This window comes from Oryctolagus cuniculus, chromosome 18 (genome assembly GCF_051225735.1).
Source record: "Oryctolagus cuniculus isolate XC-2025 breed Fujian yellow rabbit chromosome 18, ASM5122573v1, whole genome shotgun sequence".
In the NCBI taxonomy this organism is placed as follows: domain Eukaryota; kingdom Metazoa; phylum Chordata; class Mammalia; order Lagomorpha; family Leporidae; genus Oryctolagus; species Oryctolagus cuniculus.
In genome coordinates this window covers 10,986,374-11,007,763 of record NC_142884.1, presented here as the reverse complement: position 1 = coordinate 11,007,763, position 21,390 = coordinate 10,986,374, and the positions used below count along the sequence as shown (strand labels likewise).

At 55.3% G+C, this 21,390-nt stretch overlaps 1 protein-coding gene across 3 annotated transcripts; it reads right to left on the bottom strand.

Moving 5' to 3' along the window:
* Positions 1-10,810: 10,810 nt before the first annotated feature.
* Positions 10,811-19,787, bottom strand: CABP5 (calcium binding protein 5). Of its 3 annotated transcripts, none has more exons than XM_002723818.4 (6): positions 19,725-19,787; positions 17,759-17,789; positions 17,106-17,249; positions 15,017-15,126; positions 11,685-11,832; positions 10,811-10,836 (listed from the first exon to the last, which is right to left on the bottom strand). In XM_002723818.4, the coding sequence occupies exons 1-6, from the start codon at positions 19,785-19,787 to the stop codon at positions 10,811-10,813; spliced, it is 522 nt and encodes a 173-aa protein (XP_002723864.1). The 3 variants fall into 3 exon arrangements, with proteins under 3 accessions (XP_002723864.1, XP_089176695.1, XP_089176696.1); XM_089320569.1 differs by having other exon boundaries at positions 17,759-17,786; XM_089320570.1 differs by lacking the exons at positions 17,759-17,789; positions 19,725-19,787 and having other exon boundaries at positions 17,115-17,271.
* Between the last annotated feature and the right edge of the window lie 1,603 nt (positions 19,788-21,390).

Genomic DNA, 21,390 nt, shown 5'->3' with positions numbered 1-21,390 from the left:
CCGGCGCTGTGGCTCACTTGGTTAATCCTCCGCCTGCAGTGCTGGCATCCCATATGGGTGCCGGCTTCTGGTCTTGGCTGCTCCTCTTCTGGTCCAGCTCTCTGCTGTGGCCCGGGAGTGCAGTGGAGGATGGCCCAGGTGCTTGGGCCCTGCACCTGCATGGGAGACCAGGAAGAAGCACCTGGCTCCTGGCTTCGGATCAGCACAGTGCTGGCCGTGGCGGCCATTTGGGGAGTGAACCAATGGAAGGAAGACGTTTCTCTCTGTCTCTCTCTCACACTGTCTGTAACTCTACCTGTGAAATAAAAAAAAAAAAAAGAAGAAGAAGAAGAAGTGGAGCAGCTGGGACTTGAACCGGTGCCCATATAGGATGTCAGCACTGCAGGTGGCGGCTTTACCCTGTATGCCACAGTGCTGGCCCTTCAAAAGTATTTTTCTTTTTTATTTTTCAGATTTATTTTATTTATTTGAAAGGCAGAGTTATAGAGAGAGAGGGAGAGAGAGAGGTCTTCCATCTGCTGGTTCACTCCCCAAATGGCTGCAATAGCCAGGGCTGGGCTAGGTCAAAGCCAGGAGCCAGGAGCTTCCTCTGGGTCTTCTACATGGGTGGCAGGGGCCCAAGAACCTGGGCCATCTTCTGCTGCTTTTCCCAGGTGCATTAGCAGGGAGTTGGATCAGAAGTGAAGCAGCTGGGGCTCAAACCGCTCTCCATATGGGATGCTGGTGCTGCAGGTGGTGGCTTTACCTGTTGCGCCACAGCACTGGCCCTGGAGCAGAACCTTAAACAGGACTCCTGGATCTATCTATGTCTATCTATCTACAGCATATCTGTCTATCTTTCACCTGTCATCTATCTATATCACCTATCACTCCTCTATCTAAATTGTCTTTCCATCTATCATCTATCGATCCATAGATACCACAAATATCATCTATCTACATCATATCCATCATCTATCTGTATCTATCATCTATATACCTGTTGTATCTATAATCTATCATCCATCCATCCATCCACCCACCTACGTACATACCCACCTCCTTATCTATCTTCTATCTATCTCTACCTACCTTCATAGCCATCCATCCACTCAGCCATGTAGCCACCCACTCAGCTGGTCACCTACCTACCTACCTACCTTAATCTATCTATCTATCTATCTATCTATCCATCCATCCATCCATCTATGATCTATCTATCCATCTATTTTTTTTTTATTTATTTTTTTGACAGGCAGAGTGGACAGTGAGAGAGAGAGACAGAGAGAAAGGTCTTCCTTTGCCGTTGGTTCACCCTCCAATGGCCGCCGCGGCCGGCGCGCTGCGGCCGGCGCACCGCGCTGATCCGATGGCAGGAGCCAGGTACTTATCCTGGTCTCCCATGGGGTGCAGGGCCCAAGCACTTGGGCCATCCTCCACTGCACTCCCGGGCCACAGCAGAGGGCTGGCCTGGAAGAGGGGCAACCGGGACAGAATCCGGCGCCCCGACCGGGACTAGAACCCGGTGTGACGGCGCCGCTAGGCGGAGGATTAGCCTAGTGAGCCGCGGCGCCGGCCTATCCATCTATTATCTACCTACCTATCATCTACCTGTCGATTTATCTATCGTCAATCTGCTATTCATCAAGAGAACCCAGGGGCCGGCGCTGTGGTGCAGTAGGTTAATCCTCTGCCTGTGGCACCGGCATCCCATAAGGGCACCGGTTTGAGTCCTGGCTGCCCTCTTCCAATCCAGCTCTCTGCTGTGGCCTGGGAAAGCAGTAGAAGATGGCTCAAGTCCTTGGGCACCTGCACCCAAGTGGGAGACCTGGAAGAAGCTCCTGGCTCCTGGCTTCAGATCGGCGCAGCTCTGGCCATTGCGGCCATCTGGGGAGTGAACCAATGGAAGGAAGACCTCTCTCTTTGTCTCTCCTTCTCACTGTCTGTAACTCTACCTCTTGAATAAATAAATAAAATCTTTTAAAAATGCATTAAAAAAGAGAACCCAGAAGAGCTCTTCGAAAGTCACAGAAACCTGGGAGGGTGTGAAAAGTGGGGTACAGGGGCCCCCACCGAAAGGGCAGGAAGGCCCACTAGAAACACAATGCCAGCCACATGCAATGGCGTACCTTTCATGACAGGTGCAATTTATTTTAATTATAGTCTGCAAACCCCATGGTGTCTAAGTGATCATCATTCCAACAGGATCCCGGCAGGCGGCGGCAGCAGGGAGGGAGGGAGGGGGGCGGTTCTATGGACGACGCAGGAGGGTCAGGACCCACTGTGTTCCAGTGCTCGGGGCCACGTGGCTGCCCTCCGCGGGTGCGCGCCAGAGGGTTTCCTGAGCGGGCACCGGCAGCAGGCGCTTCCGCGGCACTCGCCATGGTCCCGCGTGGGGACTTCCCTCTGTCCTCAGGTTCTGCCCCCGTCGCCCTCCGCGGAGACCTCACCTCCCCGCTGCCCCGGCCTGGACCGCTCCTTCCCCAGGCTGTGTGTGGCTGACTCTAGGTTTTGGTCCCAATTGCACCTGCTCGGAGAAGCCTCTCCTGTCCACCTGCAGGAGGCACCTGTCAGGTGCCCTCACCCTGTCACCTGCTTCTTGTACTTGTACATCATCATAGGGTGAGACACTTAATTTATTCGCACTGGGAACGCTCAAGATCCCCTCTGTTAGGAATTCTGAAACAGCCAATTAATTGTTGTCCACTGCAGCTACCCTGCTGCGCTGCAGGACCTGCACACACACACACACATACACACACCACACACACACACACACACCAGGGCCCGCCAACCCCCCTGCAAGATCTCCAGATGGGTTCCGCCCGCTCGGCTGAGCATCGGGAAACCACGCCCACCTGCCTGCGGCCCCGCCCCTTGCTGGCCCCCGGGCAGGATGCCAGAGCCGAGCACGCCCCGGCAGGGAACGCGGGGTCCAGGCCAAACGCCGCGGCCGGTGCTCCGGGAACAGCCGGGTCCTTGCCTGCGTGTTCCCGACGTGGGCGTTTGGCTCGTTTTGTCGCTTTGTCGCCGAGTCACCGTCTGGAACCACCCACCCGCAGAGGCTCTGCAAGGCTTCTTCCCGGAAGGCCCCCCGGGGAGACCCAGAGCTCGGGTTCCTGCAGGTCCCGGGGTGGGAGGCGGCACCTGCGGTGGGGGTGGGGCGGTGCACAATCCTGGGGTGTCAGGACAGCGGCTGGTGACAGCAGCGGGGCAGAGTTTGGAGGTGGGGGTCGTGGTAGGACCGGGTGGAGGATGTGGATTAATAAGCCCCTCCCACACTTCAGTCCGCTCCTGCGGCTGTGTCTTGGCCCCACCCACCCACACCTCCATCCACTCACGAGTAGCAAGCCCTCACCACCTAGGTGCCTACCACCGGATCCCACCTCTTTTTTTTTTTTTTTTAAGATTTATTTATTTATTTGAAAGAGTTACCCAGAGAGGCAAAGAGATTTTTTTCATCCATTGGTTCACTTTCCAGATGGCCGCAACAGCTAGGGCTGGGTCAGGCTGAAGCCAGGAGCCAGGAGCTTCATCTGGGTCTCCCACCTGGGTTCAGGGGCCCAAGCACTTGGGCTGTCTTCTACTGCTTTCCCAGGCCATAGCAGAGAGCTGGATCGGAAGTGGAGCAGCTGGGACTCGAACTGGTGCCCATATGGGATGCCGGTACTGCAGGTGGTAGCCCAACCCTGCTATGCCACAGCGCTGCCACCGAACAACATTTTCACAACTGGGCTGAGCCAGATCTCATACCTATTCTGAGAGGCAGGGATTTTTTAAATAATATATTTGTACATTTATATATAGAGTTATACTGTTACACAATTTTTAAAAGGTGGGGGGGGATAGAGGAAGGAAATACAATATATTCTTAGAATTATATCTGTGAATCTGTTAAAAACTGATTAAAGGGGCCGGTGCTGTGGTGTTACAGTAAAGCCACTGCCTGCAGTGCCGGCATCCCATATAGGCACCCGTTCGAGTCTCAGCTGCTCCTCTTCCGATCCAGCTCTCTGCTACGGCCTGGGAAAGCAGTAGAAGATGGCCCAAGTGCTTGGGCCCCTGCACCCATGTGGGAGACCTGGAAGAAGCTCCTGGCTCCTGGCTTTGGCCCATCCCAGCTGCAGCCATTTTGAGCATCTGGGGAGTGAACCAGTGGATAGAAGACCTCTCTCTCTCTCTCTCTCTCTCTCTCTCTCTAACTCTGCCTTTCAAATAAACAAACAAATCTTTGTAAAGAAAAAATTGATTAAAAATAAAAAGTACATGTAATATAAATAGATGTTCTTTTTTCCTCAAAGATTTAGTTATTTATATATTTTTCAATTTGAAAGGCAGTACAACAGACAGACAGAGAGAGAGAGAAAGAGACAGACAGACAGACAGAGGTCTTCCATCTGCTCGTTCACTCCCCAAATGGCTGCAACAGCTGGGCCAGGCCAGAGCCAGGAGCTCCATCTGGGTCAGGGGCCCATCTTCGTCTTCGTTCCCAGCACAGCCGCAGGAAGCCGGGTCAGACGCAGAGCCCAGGACCCGCTGTGCCACAGCGTCGGCCCCCGTAGGTGTTCTGGTCGCGAGGTCTTCCTCAGAGGCGGGAATTACCGTGCCGCGCTCTGCCCGGGAGCAAATGAAGCGGCCGTGGTTGGAGGACTCGGACCCGGCCTGCACCTGCTCTGAGAGCCTTCATCCACGCCGCGGCCCTTGTGTCACACAACCTCCCAAGCCTCAGTTCCTCTCCTAAGGGAAGCAGATCTCGTGCGCCCGCTGCTTGGGTTGCGGGAAGGAGAAGAAGTTGGCTTAGGACATCTGGCTGCAGCGGGCATGTGGCCACCAGGTCAGACCCAGCACCTGGAGGAGGCAGGGCCTACTGCGCAGCCGGGATCCACGCGGAGGGCCCTGGGGGCTGTCTGTGTGGGTTGGAATTCAGGCCCTGCAGTCTGCTTGCTGTGTGCCCGGCCTAGCTCTGCCTGCACGTGACCCCAAGTGGCACAAGTGGCACGGAGGGTCTTGAGCCCGGAGGCTGGAAACTGCTGACTCCACCAAGGCCTCTGGCCTCGTCTCCATCACACCGGAGGTGAGTGTGCTGCGAAGTGATGGAGAAGATTCAGAAGCCGAGAGCCAACGGATGGGGCCGCAGCAGAGGGAGGAGGTGGCACGGCAGGGGTCTCGGGACAGGCCTGGGGTCTGGGCCCCGGCTCTGCTGTGCGACTGTGGTCCAGCCAGCTCACCCCTCGGGCTCCTGCATGCTCTGATTTTGTGAAGTCATAGTTGGCTGGATTATTCCCCTTCTGTTCATACTTGCAGGGAAATGCGTGCAGCCTGCATTTATCCAGCCACCTGGACATTCCAGGCACAGGGTCCACACACGGACCAAGACCGAAGCTATAAATCAACCGCAGGCTGTCTCCTAGGAGTGACAGGTGCAGGGACGCGAGCTTCAGACCGGCCAGTGCGTTGGTGGAGATGACTGTGTAAGCCAGAGCCTTGGCCTGGACGGCCCGAGGTGCCAGGGGGGAGTCCCAAGAGGGAAGGCTGAGAAGAGAGGGAGGGCTTGAGCCACGCCCCCCAGCCCGGGAGAGCGCGTGGTGGTGAGAACAGGAGGGCAGCAGGGTCTGGATTATGGAGGATTGAGACCCAGCTAAGAGGATCAGGCCATCTGCCGGGAGACTCTGCAGCTGGCTAATAGCCTTCATTATGTGTGGATTCTTAGCTACAGCCCCCTCCCCTCCCAAGGATGACCTTGACCATAAACAGGGCATCCGCCCTCCCCCGCCTCCTGCAGCTGAGAAGCACGGATGGTGATGGCGGCGATGCCAACAGCTGCTATTTGTGAAAGAGAGGGGAGAGAGAGAGAGCGAGAGCGAGCGAGCCAGCCACCTGCTGACTCACTCCTCCAGTGCCCACAGTGGCCAGTGCTAGGGCCAGGTCTCCCTCGTGAGTGGCAGGGACATATCAGTGTCAGGCTGCACATTAGCAGGAAGCTGGAGTTACAGAGTGGAGCTGGAACTTGAACTCAGCAGTCTGATATGGAGTGCTGGCAGCCAGGCAGCCACGTGCCCACCATGGTGCTGTTGAGTGGTGGGAAAAAAAAAAAAAGACATTCGGTAGGCTCTAATTCTCATTTGCATATTAATACTTCTGATGAATTGACTTTAAATTATTCCTTATCTGTTTATTTTTAAATGATGAAAGCTTCACTAGAGAAACATGTTTAACATGACTTCCTGTCATTTCTTCTTTTAAAAAAGATCATTTTGGGCTGGCGCCGCGGCTCACTAGGCTAATCCTCCGCCTGTGGCGCCAGTACTCCGGGTTTTAGTCCCGGTCGGGGCGCTAGTTCTGTCCCAGTTGCTCCTCTTCCAGTCCAGCTCTCTGCTGTGGCCTGGGAGGGCAGTGGAGGATGGCCCAGGTCCTTGGGCCCTGCACCCGCGTGGGAGACCAGGAGGAAGCACCTGGCTCCTGGCTTCGGATTGGTGTAGCGCTCCGGCCGTAGCAGCCATTTGGGGGGTGAATCAACAGAAAAGGAAGACCTTTCTCTCTGTCTCTCTCTCACCAACTCTGCCTGTCAAAAAAAAATCATTTTATTTACTTGAAAGACTGAGTTAAGAGAGAGAGAGAGAGAAGGAGATAGATCCCATCTTCTGGTTCACTCCCCAAATGCCTGCACTAGCTGGCATGGGGTGGGGACCTGGAAGCTCAGTCCAGGGCCCCAGCACAGGTGACAGATGGCGGGGACCCAGTCGCTGGAGCCCTCCCCTGTGCCTCGCAGCCCTGTGTCAGGGGAGGAAGAGGCACCTCAGGGGTCCACTCGCTTCGCTTGCATGGGACCAACAGCTTCTTCCCCGGGTGCTGCAACCATGTGGTCCATGACAGCAGGAGGAAATGCTCAGTGTAGACCCAAGGTGAGGGGCGGGAACCAGAGTCTGGGTTACGCCCCCTGGCCCCTGTGGGTTATGGAAGGGACAGCGTCCATGTGCATGGCCCAGTGCTGTTCTTGCAGATTAATAAGGAGGAGGCCGGCACCGCGGCTCAATAGGCTAATCCTCCACCTGTGGCGCTGGCACACTGGGTTCTAGTCCCAGTCGGGGCGCTGGATTCTGTCCCAGTTGCCCCTCTTCCAGGCCAGCTCTCTGCTGTGGCCTGGGAGTGCAGTGGAGGATGGCCCAAGTGCTTGGGCCCTGCACCCCATGGGAGACCAGGAGAAGCACCTGGCTCCTGGCTTTGGATCAGCGCGGTGCGCTGGCTGCAGCGTGCCAGTTGCAGCAGCCATTGGAGGGTGAACCAACGGCAAAGGAAGACCTTTCTCTCTGTCTCTCTCTCACTGACCACTCTGCCTGTAAAAAAAAAAAAAAAAAAAAAAAAAAAAAAGGAGGAAAAAACCACAAAGTATAGATGAAAATGGACTTGGGGCTGGCATCGTGTGCAGCAGGTGAAGCCACCGCCTGTGATGCCGACATCCCATATGGACACCCGTTCGAGTCCTGGCTGCTCCACTTCTTCTTCTTTTTTTTTTTTTTTTTTTTTTTTTTTTGACAGGCAGAGTGGACAGTGAGAGAGAGAGAGACAGAGAGAAAGGTCTTCCTTTTTTGTCATTGGTTCACCCTCCAATGGCTGCCGTGGTCGGCGCGCCATTCGGATCAGCATCGTGCTGATTGAAGCCAGGAGCCAGGTGCTTTTCCTGGTCTCCCATGGGGTGCAGGGCCCAAGCACTTGGACCATCCTCCACTGCACTCCCTGGCCACAGCAGAGAGCTGGCCTGGAAGAGGGGCAACCGGGACAGAATCTAGCGCCCCAACCGGGACTAGAACCCGGTGTGCCAGCGCTGCAGGGGGAGGATTAGCCTAGTGAGCTGCGGCGCTTGCCTGGCTGCTCCACATCTGATCCAGCTCCCTACTAATGTACCTGGGAAAGAAGCAGCAGTTGGCCCAAGTGCTTAGGTCCCTGCACCCACCTGGGAGACCCGGATGCAGCTTCTGGCTCCGAGCTTCTACCTGGTCCAGCTCTGGCCATTGAGGCCATTTGGGGAGTGAACCAGTGGATGGAAGATTTTTCTCTCTGTTTCCTCCTCCCTCTGTAACTCTTTCAAATAAATAAACCTTTAAAAAAGGAAAGGAATTTGAGAGATTCTATTCATTTTTTCAAAGCCCAAAGCATTTTTGACAATTATATGATTTTGTGGTTTTCTTTTTTCCATGCACAGAGGCAAAATACCATTTAATTTTTTTTTAAGATTTCTTTTATTTATTTGAAAGAGTTACAGAGAAAGAGGTAGAGCCAGAGAGACAGAAGTCTTCCATCCCCTGGTTCACTCCCCAAATGATCGCAATGGCCAGAGCTGAGCTGGTTTGAAGCCAGGAGCCTGGAGCCTCCTTCAGGTCTTTCATGCAGGTGCAGGAGCCCAAGCACTTGGGCCATCTTCCACTGCTTTCCCAGGCCATAGCAGAGAGCTGGACTGGAAGTGGAGCAGCCGGGACTCGAACAGGCACCTATATGGGATGCCTGCACTGCAGACTGGGCTTTGACCCACTATGCCACAGCGCCAGCCCCCATTTAATTTGTTTTAACCAGTTTCCCAGTGTGGGACACTGTTGACACCCAGCTTGTGACTGTCTGGGGCTTGCTTTCCTTGGGTATTGTAGATCAGATACACTCCCCGGCTTCTCATAGATGTCCGATGACATCCCTTTGGCCATCCCCCAGATGCAAGTCACAAATGATATCACCTGTTTCCACTCCACTGCCTAACCGAAGTGTAGGATGGAAATGCAATGTCATAAGGAGGTGAGGAGTGGGGGTGTCGCAGCTACCAACCAACAGCCGCTGAGAAGCCGCGGAGGCAGGTGCTCCCAGCCCCTGCCTTTGGTCCGAGAGCTAAACGTGACTGCGGACACCTCCCCCTGCCCTGGGAACACATCAGCCCCCGAGACCACGCCAACAGCGTGTGCGCCCGGATAGGGTCCCAGCCCACGGGGGAAGGGGGGCAGTTCTACCACAGGCTTGTTTTGGACAAATTAAGTAATTGAATATATGTTACTTTATTTATTTATATTTTAAATTTGGTTACTTATTCGAGAGGCAGAAAACTGAGAGCGAGCTAGCGAGAGAGCGAGCAAAACTTCCATCCACTGGTTCACTCCACGCCATCTCTGAACCACTTTTCTCCACAGCTAGCACCGCCATCTAACACCCTATCAGAGTTCCTTCTCTTGCTACGGAGCTGGTTAAGTCTAGAGTTTTTGTCTTTTTTTTTTTTTTTGACAGGCAGAGTGGATAGTGAGAGAGAGAGACAGAGAGAAAGGTCTTCCTTTGCCGTTGGTTCACTCTCCAATGGCCGCCGCAGCTGGCGCGCTGTGGCCGGCACACCATGCTGATCCGATGGCAGGAGCCAGGAGCCAGGTGCTTCTCCTGGTCTCCCATGCGGGTGCAGGGCCCAAGCACTTGGGCCATCCTCCACTGCACTCCCGGGCCACAGCAGAGAGCTGGCCTGGAAGAGGGGCAACCGGGACAGAATCCGGCACCCCGACGGGGACTAGAACCTGGCGCTGCAAGGCGGAGGATTAGCCTAGTGAGCCGTGGCGCCGGCCTCTTTTTTTTTTTTTTTTAAGATATTATTTATTCATTTGAGAGGCAGAGCTACAGACAGGGAGAGAGAGAGAGAGAGATCTTCCTTCCACGCGCTGGTTCACTCCTCCAGTGGCCACAATGGCCAGATTGAAGCCAGGAGCTTCTTCTGGGTCTCCCATGCGGGTGCAGGGGCCCAAGGACCTGGGCCATCTTCCACTACTTTCCCAGGCCACAGCAGAGAGCTGGATCAGAAGTGGAGCAGCTGGGACTCGAACTGGCACCCATAGGGGATGCCGACACCACAGGTGGAGGCCTAACTTACTATGCGGGTCCCGTTTTTGTCTGTTTTACGCGGCACTGTAGCTCCATGCTTGGAAGCAGGCTTTGCACATCATAGGCTGCAGGTGAGGATGTGAGCCAGGAGCAGGTGCAGGAGGCAGGGGGGGACCTTGCCCGTCTCTCGGGGTTAACCGCGTCCGCCGAGGCTGCTGAATCAGACCACGCACCTGGGCATCCGCTTCATGGACTTCCGGGCGACACGGGCTTCCAGGGGTGGGCGAGGCCGGGGGGCTTCCAGGGGGTGGGCGGGGCCAGGGACTTCCAGGTGTGGGCGAGGCCCGTGGGGGGGCTTCCAGGGGTGGCTTTGTGGTCGCCTGGCTGAGCTGGGGACTGGGGGCGGGGTGTGTATGGGGGGGGTCCTGGTCACTCTCTCTCTCTCTGCATCATATATATTTTGGGGGGAGGAGGATTAATCTTCCGGGGATCAGCATGCTCTAAACCTTCATAATCCAGATTTGCGATCTGCCTCAGTGCCCCGAGGTCGTTCCCCGGGAGAGGGACACGGGGAGGCCGGGGAGCAAAGACGCAGGCCGCGCCCGGGAGTCAGCAAATGAGGGGAAGCCGGCGGCCGGTGCTGCCTCTCACAGATTCTTCTCCAGGGCTCAGAGGGCCGGGAGCCCACTCACCTGCACACTCGTGGGCGCTTCACACATAGCCTGCGTTTCAAATTTTTTTTTTTAATTATTCTCAATTGCACCAAAAGAAAGCTTGCTCTCCATTGACTTTTGATGAGTTTTTTCTGGGGTCCCTGGGCCTCTCCCTTCTTTATAGACGCTCCCCGCCTGCACCAGGCAGGGCTCTGATTCCAGCCCCAGCCCCGTCCATGCTGCTCCCCTCCCCCCACCTCCCTCCTGTGAGAGTCCATCCTCCGCCAGGGCTTGCTCCACACTGACCGGGTGGAACGTGTCTGGAAAGTTCCAGGAGCGTCTCAACGAGACATCATCTTCACAAACTCTGCAAAGGAAAGGCCCCCCGTGAGTCAGCTCTTGGTGACAACAGCGGGCTCTAGTTTCTTTCTTTCTTTTTTTTTTTGACAGGCAGAGTGGACAGTGAGAGAGAGAGACAGAGAGAAAGGTCTTCCTTTGCCATTGGTTCACCCTCCAATGGCCGCCGTGGCCGGCGCGCTGCGCTGATCCGATGGCAGGAGCCAGGTGCTTCTCCTGGTCTCCCATGGGGTGCAGGGCCCAAGCACCTGGGCCATCCTCCACTGCACTCCCTGGCCACAGCAGAGGGCTGGCCTGGAAGAGGGGCAACCGGGACAGAATCCAGCGTCCCGACCGGGACTAGAACCCGGTGTGCCGGCGCCGCAAGGCAGAGGATTAGCCTAGTGAGCCGTAGCACCGGCCAGCGGGCTCTAGTTTCCCAAGCCTTTCCTGTGCTCAGGCGCCACTGAGATCTTTGGGAAATCACCCGGTCCCTCCAAGCCTCAGTTTCCTTGTCTGTAAAATGGGAACCACAGGACTGTTACTCGCGGGCGGGTTTTCAGAGGGTTCAATGACAGTGCACGTGAAGACACCCCAAGTGTCCCCCACAAACGGGCATTGCAAGTATCTCATCTTTTCCGCCATCCCGGAGGGGTCAGATGAAGCAGCTGATGACAGCGAGGGAACAGGTGCACCTGAGTGCCGGGGCCGGTCAGTGGCGGGTCCTGCCCCTGACCTCATCAGGACACAGTCTGTGCCGGGTGAACTTGCTGACCTCACCCGGGTTTTGAGGTCAAGACCCCTCCACTCCCCCCCTCCCCCAGCCTTTTGCTCACATTTGAACTTGGAGATGAGTGTGGCCTTCCCTCCCCCCATCACCTTCAAAGTCCACGGTGCCGTCCCCGTTCACGTCGGCCTCCCGGACGACCTCGGCGATCTCGTGGGGCGTGAGCTTCTCGCCCAGCAGCCGCTGCATGGCCTGCTGCAGCTCCCCCAGCGTGATCTCCCCGTCCCCGTTGGCATCGAACTGGACAGGAGCAGAAGGGGCCCTGCTGGTGGCACTGGAGACGACAGCCAGCGTCCTGGGTCCCCAGTGCCGGTGAGCACCCCAAGCCCTGGGGACGTTGCCCACCTGCACGAAGGCTCTGCGGGGATGGGTCTTTTGTGTGTAATTTTCATGTCTGCATTTTGTTTTAAACAGCTTTACCGAGGTATAATTGATAGGCTAAAAGCTGCAGGTAGACCGGGGGGATCTTGGAGAAGTACATGGAAAATATGTATTATGGAAAACACGATGAGTGGGTTTCAGGTATGTTTTGCACCCAAATCAACTTATTTTCGAATGCTATGTTGCATGAGCCTTTTGGGGTCCCCTCGTATCTGAACTGAATGGTTTGGCGAATTTGGACATTTGTATACTGAGAAGCACAAGCGGAATAACTACAGCCACCGCCCCCACGGGTCCCCTGAGCCCCTTAGGAGTTTGTGTGTGAGTGGGGTTGGAACAGTAACGGGAGATCTGCCTTCTGAACCACGTTTCTAGGTCTCATGTGTTTTAAGATGTGTGTATTTGACAGAGAGAGAGAGAGAGAGAGAGAGAGAGAGAGAGAGAGAGAGAGAGAATCTTCTATCTGCTGGTTTACTCTGCAAATGGCAACAACAGCCAGGGCTGGGTCAGGCTGAAGCTTGGAGCTCCATCCGGTCTCCCACATGGGTGCAGGGGCCCTAGCACTCCGGTCTTCCCCGGCTGCCTTCCCAGGTGCTTTAGCAGGGAGCTGGATCAGAAGCAGAGCAGCCAGGCCTCAAACTGGCATTTCAATATGGGATGCTGGTGTTGCAAGGCCAGCCCCTTTAACAAAATTTTAAAGGCACAGTGCTGTACAGTGGATCTCTGGAACTGAGACATTTTGCATAACTGCATTCTCTTTGGATGATAACTTCCTACTTAGCCTTCTCCCTTTGCTCTGCTTCTGTGAGTTTGGATAACTTTAGAAATTTTACTTAAGTGGGATCACGCAACATGTCTCCTTCTGTGTAGTGTATACATACAACGGTATATTATGCAGCTTTAAGAGAAGGAATTCTTGGGGCTGACACTGTGGTATAGGGGGTAAAGACACTGCCTAAGGCGCCAGCATCCCATGTGGGCACCAGTTCGAGGCCCGGCTGCTCCACTTCTGATCCAGCTCTCTGCTGTGGCCTGGGAAAGCAGTAGAAGATGGCCCAAGTCCCTGGGGCCCTGCACCCATGTGGGAGACCTAGAGGAAGCTGCTGGCTCCTGGCTTCGGATCGGTGCAGCTCCGGCTGTTGTGGCCAATTGGGGAGTGAAGCAGCAGATGGAAGACCTCTCTCTCTCTCTCTCTCCTCTCTGTGTAACTCTTTCAAATAAATAAATAAATATTTAAAAAAGAATCCCTATCCTGCTCGGGCCAAAATCCCAACCCTGTTCCCCAACACCAGTGCCTTCGGGAAGGGGTCCTGCCCTCTGCTACTCAAAGGCAAGTAGAGGGAGGGAGACAGACAGACAGACAAGCTGAGAAGTCTCTCGTGTGCAACGCCTACTACTACACTCGGGGCTAGGCCAGGCCAAAGCCAGAAGGTGGCACTCAGTTCGAGTGTGCCATGTGGGTGGCAGGGGCCCAGTGCCTGTCAGGGTCTGAGTTCACAGGAAGCTGGAAGCAGGAGCGGAGCTGGGACTCGAACCCCAGGCACTCTACTATGGGATGTGATTGTCCCAACTTGTGTGTTAGCGTAGGCCAAAGGCCCGCTCTCAGATTAGCTTCTCATAATTGATTTTATTTTACCCAATGTAGCCAAATGTATCATTTCAGAATGCAATGAATTTAAAAATAATTAATGACTTATTTATTTATTATGCACACTGGATTTCATAACCCTTAGCACAGTAAGCAGTTCCCATGTACTTAGCCTACTTAGCTCTCACACGTAGCAAGGAAACACACTTAAGTTGACAAATACACTTATGCTAAGTGGACTAAATCTTAGTCCAGCACTTGTCAATGTGGACACTAAATTTTGATCAGAAATGCTTGATCCGATGAGCCAGCACCAAGGAACAAAGGGTTAAACCCGCTGCCTGTGATGCCAGCATTCCATAGGAGCATCAGTTCGAGTCCTGGCTGCTCCACTTCCGATCCAGCTCCCTGCTATGACCTGGGAAAGCAGCCGAGGATGGCCCAAGTGCTCGGGCCCCTGCACCCACGTGGGAGACCCGGATGGAGTTCCAGGCTCCTGCTTTTGGCCTGGCCCAGTCCTGGTTATTGTGGCTCTTTGGCAAGTGGACCAGCGGATGGAAGATCTCTGTCTCTCCCTCTGCCTCTGTAACTCTGCCTTTCAAATAAACAAATGAATAATTTTTATAAAAGAAATGCTTGATCTGAATTTCAACTGAAATTCCCAGTTGAAAGGGTGGATTCGAATACCCGAGTTGTCTCAAATGAAAGTTTCCTACAAATCGAATCAACCATTCATTTGCATTTGAACACTTGGACAGAGGAGTGTGGTCAGCGGGATATTCATGGAAATTAAACAAGTAACTGAAATCCACTGAAACGAGTTACAGCCGCGTCTGCGGGGCTCAGTGGCCACGCGCGGCCGGCCGTGGCTGCTGTCGTGGACCCAGCATTTCCCAGGTCACAGAAAGTGCTGCAGGGTGGCGCGGCTGTGGATCTGCACGCCCAGGGCGGACCTCTCCCAGGGTCTCAGCCTACGTGTGCCCGGCTCCAGAGACCTCGCGCCCAAGCTGGGTTCTGTTCTGTATTTTGGCTCTGGCCGGGGGCAGGACTTGGTCAGGGATCGAGGCAACCCCCCTCCCTACCCAGCTCCTGCTGTCAGCATCCCTATGGCAAGAGGCTCCAACGAGGCGGTCTCCTTCGAGTTCCCTCCAGGGACCCTCATATGCTTGGACTTGCCCTCCTATCAGGAGCACTCACATTAGACACCCGGCCACCCGCTTTGGAGGACGCAGGGACTCGGGGAAGCCCTGGAACCCCTGAGGCCTCAGTTTCCCTCACTGGCATGGCAGGGAGACGTGACCGTGAACTCCTACCGTTACTGGTGAGGGTTCAGTCAGACAGAACACGCAGCTGTTGGAGTGTCTGGAGGATGTTACTGCCTTCCCCACCGATCCCGCCACAGCTGGAAAGCAAGTCCTGTCCATGGGAATGGCCGACGGCGGGATCTCTGCTCACCTCCTTGAAGGCGTCTCGCATCTCCTGGACGCCAATCATCCCGGCGGTCTCTGCAAGCAATTTGGGGGTCATCAGCTCCACGAAGTCCTCAAAGTCTACACGGCCGCCCACTGGGGACAGAGGAGGTGGGGTCAGTGGTGCTTAATACGCCCCGCCCACTGTGGATGGAGCAGGTGGAGTCAGTGACGCTTCCCACGCCCCGCCCACTGTGGGGGAGAGAGGAGATGGGGTCAGTGACCCTTCCCATCCCCGCCCACTGGGAACGGAGGAGGTGGGGTCAGTGACACATGCCCCCTCCCTCCAATGCCTCAGTTCCAGAAATCTATTGGTCTCCATTGCCCTGCTTTTAACCTTTGACCCCCTTCTACTTAGCCAACTCATGCCCTCCTGTGCCTTTAATCTGAGCCAGTGGGGACCTGATGTGCTATGCAGGAAGTAGCTGGCTCTCTTTAAAGAAGTATTTTTATTTGAACGGGAAAGGGAGACAGCATGGAACAGAGTGAGAACAAGTGAGCGAGCCAGCGACTGACCTACTACCCATCCGTACACTGGTTTTCTCCCCAAAGGCCCACACCAGCTGGGGTTGGGCCAGGCCAGAAATGGGAGGTGGGAACGCAAAGCGGTGTCCCACGTGGGAGACAGAGACCCGGCTTCCTGGGCTTTCATCGCCACCTCCCCGGGCATTGACTGGAGGCTGCAGGCGGGAGCAGAGGTGGGGCTTGAGCCCCGGCGCTCCAGTATGGAATGCGGACACCGCAAGCCACGTCTCAGCCGCCACACAAAGCCCCTATCCAACCAAGCTCTCACTGGCTGAGAGTCACACTCAGTTAAAGGAGCACTGGAAGGCCAGCGCTGCGGCTCACTAGGCTAATCTTCTGCCTTGCGGTGCTGGCACCCCGGGTTCTAGTCCCTGTTGGGGCGCCGGATTCTGTCCTGGTTGCCCCTCTTCCAGGCCAGCTCTCTGCTATGGCCCGGGAGTGCAGTGGAGGATGGCCCAAGTACTTGGGTCCTGCACCCCATGGGAGACCAGGATAAGCACCTGGCTCCTGCCTTCAGATCAGCACGGTGTGCCGGCTGCAGCGGCCATTGGAGGGTGAACCAACGGCAAAAAGTAAGACCTTTCTCTCTGTCTCTCTCACTGTCCACTCTGCCTGTCAAAAATAAAACAAATAAAATAAAAAAAAAGGAGCACTGGAGGCTCTCCCAGACACGGGCACAGTCGTCCCTCGGTGTCTGTCTTGGGGTGTGGTGGTTCCAAGACTTCTCCGCAGATACCCAAATCCGCACCTGCTGAGGTCCCTGGTGTGCCGTGCTGTGGTATCTGCGGAACCCACGTGTGCCCTCCCAAGCCTTAGGTCACCCCCAGACCTCTCACAGCCCCTTAGCTGAGCAGTGTTGCTGTGTTGTGTTGTTTAGAGAACAGTAGGAAAACAGATCCTGCACATCAAAAGCCACTTTGCTTCCGAACGTTTCCCACCCGCGGCTGGCTGACTCCACGGGTGCGAGACCCGCAGACGCGGTCGCCTTGAACTCAACCTTGGTCCCTCAGTTACGAGGAGTCCAACCCCAGTCGTATGCCAGCTTTGTCCTCGCTCTGCTCTCCATCTACAAACCACCCTTTCTGCAACGCTGTTCACCAGCAGCAAGTCCAGTGCCAAGCTTCCTTCTAACGCCCACTACAGCTCCAGTCTTGTGCTCCCCGGACGAACCCTTGCAGTGCTAGGATAACCGGCATTTGATCAGAACCTACTGGCGGCTGAGCCTTCGCCTGCGTTAGCGACGTTGGCCCTTCCTCTCCACTTTCCCACGAGCCAGGGAGGGAGCATGTTCACCCTGCTGCCTCCACGTGACTCGCCATGGCCACGCGGAGTAACTAACAGAAGGCGGACTTGAACCCAGACTTACCTCTGAAAGTCACCCCTTGAGCTACTTCCTATGCTGCCTGCTGTTTCCCCAAGTGTACAAGAACTGTCTCTTCCAGCCTTGGGGTCTTTCTCCCCTTGTATCTCCAACTCTGCGTCAGCCTCCATACCCTCCCCCAGCCTCCCCAGCCTCTCTGCCAGCCATGCCTCCCACCCCACCCCCTTACAGTTCATGCGGATCTGCTGGCCCAGCTCCGTCAGCTCCATCTCTGTGGGCATGTAACCCATTGTCCTCATGAGATTCCCCAGGTCCTTGTAAGAGATGAACCCGTCTCGGTCCTTGTCAAACTCGAGAAATGCTTCCCGGAGCTCTGAAAGTTAAGAGAGGAGAGGGCCTCTGGGGGAACTTGAAACAGTCAATGAGGAAGAGAGGCAGCCATTGAAACTACCAATGAAGCACTGATTAGCGGCTCTTTGAGGGAGAATACATTTTAAAAAGCTGAAGAGTCTAGCAAGCAGTGATGAGTGAAACATGTTTGCAAGGGGGATAATCCCTCTGATGCTAAATGGCAGCCTGAAGGCCCTTCAGGCTCCTGAGACAGGTTATGGGGAGCCTTGAAACCACAAGAAAAAACCCAACCGTTTCCAGTTCATGCTAAAACTCCTGAGTCTCTGAGACACTTGGGGATGGATTCGTCTTCCAAATACTTTGGGGGATACACTTCCACGAGAAACAGTTTTTTTTTTTTTTATTAGGGCTGTGTTGGACGAGAGAGGTGTAAAAGAGAAGGGATTAACACGGAAGTGCACAAAGGGACCCAGAGTGGCTCAGGGAGCAGAGGCAGTGGGAGGCAATGGGGCTGGGCGGGGGGAGTGTTACCTTCGATCTCATCCTGTCCCAGTGGTCTCTCCTGGAAAGGAAGGGATGGGGTGGAGGGAATTGGGAGAGAGGGTCACGAACCCAGCATCCATCTCTCCAGACATATCCCCTGTCCCCCAAGCCACGCCTCCTTCTGCCTCTTCCTGCTTTCCCTCCTCCCCGTCCCTCGTCTGCCTCCTCCGATCTCCCAGCTCCCGCCGCCACCGCCCTTCGCTCCCCGCCTTTCCCCCAATTTCCTCTTTCCCATCTTCCACTTCTGGTATCCTCCTCCCTCCAGCCTCGCCCCGACGTTCCTTGCTCTGTGGACAGCTTGGAGACCAAATCACTTGTTCTACAAAGAGAGGGAAGTGTTCTGTCCCCTCTAGCACTTTCAGAGTGCTAGGCTCTGCCAGGCTCTGCTCCCCAGCCACGTCTTAGCATCTCAGGACTGCTTGGTGAGGTAGGTCCAGATACCACTCCCATCTTAGCCGTGAGGATGCCGGAGGACAGGGAGGTGAAGGAAGTCGCCCAAGGCCACACAGCTCCTAAGTAATGGGTCCCCTCTCACGGGAGAGAGAAACTGCTCCCTGGTTTTGTGGAAACTCAGCTGTGGCCCCAGGACGTGAGAGCTCTGGACTTGTAAGTCAGAGTTCTTTCCACTACAGCCCACGGCCTCTTCTCCCGGCCGCATCCATCCTTCCTCCCGAGGGCTACAATCCCTTCCCATGGGACCGGTGTTCACCGGCATTAGGCAGGGTCATCAGCACCAGCACAGCCAACTCCTAAACCTCTGAGAATGTCCAATCCTTGCTGCCCTGCCCCGTCCTGGACTTGCCTGAAGGGTTGGGCGTGGACCCATGGCACCCACCTGGAAAGTCTAGGACCACTGGCCTCTTCTGGTGCCTCAACGCCCTTTATCCTCAGTGCCCTTCCTCCAGCTTCTCTCTGACCATGCCCTCCGTGCAATCCTTCTCCCTCCCTCCTTCCTCCTTCCTGTGTTCCTTTCTCCTCTCTCTCCCCTCAGTCTTGAAGTCCAACAACTGAAGCATGCCCATAGGAATCAAATCAACTTGACCCTGCTGCTTGCTAACTGTGTCAAGGACTTCCTGACTCAAAGCTTCATTTTCCTTACCTGTAAAACGGAATGCAAGAACCACTGACCTCATGAGTTCTCAGGGGTAAATGCCACCAGGGCGTTTAAATCCATATGCATAAGGCTGGGCAAACAGCAGCCCCTTAATAATGAGTGGCAGCTACTGTCATCATCACCACCATCACCATCATAATCACCATTAACATCACCGTCATCATCACCATGACCACCATCACCATGGCCACCATCACCACGACCACCATCATCACCATCACCATCACATCATTATCACCATTAACATCACCGTCATCATCACCATGACCACCATCACCATGACCACCATCATCGCCATCACCATGACCACCATCACCCCTCATCACCATCACCACTATCACCATGGCCACCCAGACCACCATCACCATCACCATGACCACCATCACCATCACCACCCTCATCACCATCACTCTCATCACCACCCTCATCACCATGACCACCATCACCATCAGCATCACCATGACCACCATCACCACGACCACCATCACCATGGCCACCACCATCACCATGACCACCATCAGCATCACCACCACCAGCATCACCATGACCACCATCACCATGACCACCATCACCACTACGAGTGTCCACAGAACAGAATGCTAATGATCTCAATGATGACATCATCCCGCTTCCCCCTTTGACTTCTGTTCTCTCCCCTTTCCCCCTGCCCTCAGCCCTTTATCTCATCAGTCCTCATATCCCACCCTGTCCCCTTGAATTCTTCCACCTCCTCAGGTCACGCTGTCTCCGTCTGTCCCTTCTTTCCATCCTGGCTCCTTGGGGCCACGTCCCGGCTCCCTTGGCCGGCCCGCCACCCTTCCCCGTCGTCCCGCGCCTCACCCGCTGTTTCTCAGCGATGCCCTTCCTCAAGAAGATGCAGGCGGGGCCCATGGGGAACTGCATGGAGGGGGCAGGACAGAGCTCACCCAGCACTGATCTCAAGTTGGGCCCCCGCCTTCCGGCTCGCCCTCGGTGGATCAGCCTCCTTATCTTCTCAATCACTGCTGTGCCAGTGTTGCTTGCCTCTCTTGGCCTCCACCGCGGTCCTGTGTCTCGGACTTGTGACAGCTGGAGCAGAAACCTCTGCTTGAACCGGGGAGGGATCGGAGCAGCTCCTGCCTCCCCATCTGGCTGGGGAAGGGCGGGGAAAGCCAGTCTCAGGCTCTGAGACACTTTTATCCCCAGAATGGAATTGGAAAGCGTGGTTTGAAAGTGGGGATTAGAGCAGAGGGCAGCCGTGCCCTCAGCACTCCAGCTCGCATTTCTAGCTAGCTCTAAGCCTGGCTTTGGGGCAGTGAAGGACGGCGGGGACGTGGTCCCTGGTCTCAAGGTGCATTTCTGAGTAGGTCAGGGATGGGTGCAAGAGGGGCCAGCAGAGCTTCAGGAAGTGGGTGTGCACGGGGAGGGGGAAGAGTATGGTCACCCCAAGCCTTCCATTCTTCCTGAATTATCGGGGCGGGGGAGGGGAAGGGTGTGAAGGGATGGTCATGTCAGGACCCAAAGGGGTGATGGGGACGCCCACTTGTGGAGGGGCCAAGGGAGAAAGAATTCCAGTGGGGTACAGGGGAGTCCCCATGGAGGGGGCTCAGAAGCAGGGATGAACCCACGCAGGGGCATCTTGGTGTGGCACACTGGAGCGTGAGCATGAGGGCAGCTAAACACAGACATCATCCCAAGTCGGGGTTTGTTCTGCAAGTGGGCCAGGAAGGAGCCCACACATGGGGGACCTGGCGCGCGATGTCACAACCCAGGCAGAGGGAGCAGGGTGTCCGCTCACCGAGGCTGCGTGGTGCTGGCCGCGGAAGCCCGAGGAGACTGAGAAGCCCACAGGCGTGAGGTGACAATGGGGAGGGAGACTTGGTTATACACGGAGAATCTACCAAGGGAAACAGGAAGTGGGTCTCCCAGCATCAGAAAGGGGAGCTATTAATACAGGAAGGGAAGTTCGTGGAATACTGGCGTGGCAGGCGCTGGTTTGTACTGAGACCTCAGAGTGCAGTGACATAACAGGAGCCTCAGAGCTGCGGGGAGGGCGTCCCTGTTATTTTCTAGTTTTCTCACTAGGAAGACGGGCAAGCAGTGACATCCCCCATCGAGAGTGCCACTGGCCAGATCCGGACTTCTAAACACTGTCTTCCACTGAAACGAGCCAGGGTTCCTACCAGAACGGCCGATTCTCCGTGTAGACCAGGAAGTGGACAGGCATTGCTCAGAGTTACAGGGGATCCAGAGGGGCTTGGAGAAGCTCCACTGGCCACATTGGGGAATTGGAGAATGAAAATGAATAATGAGAATAACAAATTACGGATGATAGCGAGGGGCACAAGAAGCTCCTATATTGCATGCCTCAAAGTATCTCCCTATCAAAGGAAAGAATCGTTTTATGGTGGGAAAATCTGGTAGATATCATCTCAAATGATTAAAATAAACTTTGTCAGTTATGTGGCAAGTCAAAATTTGGCCCTGCCCCATAGAGCATGACAAGAACATGGCACTGCTTTTGTGA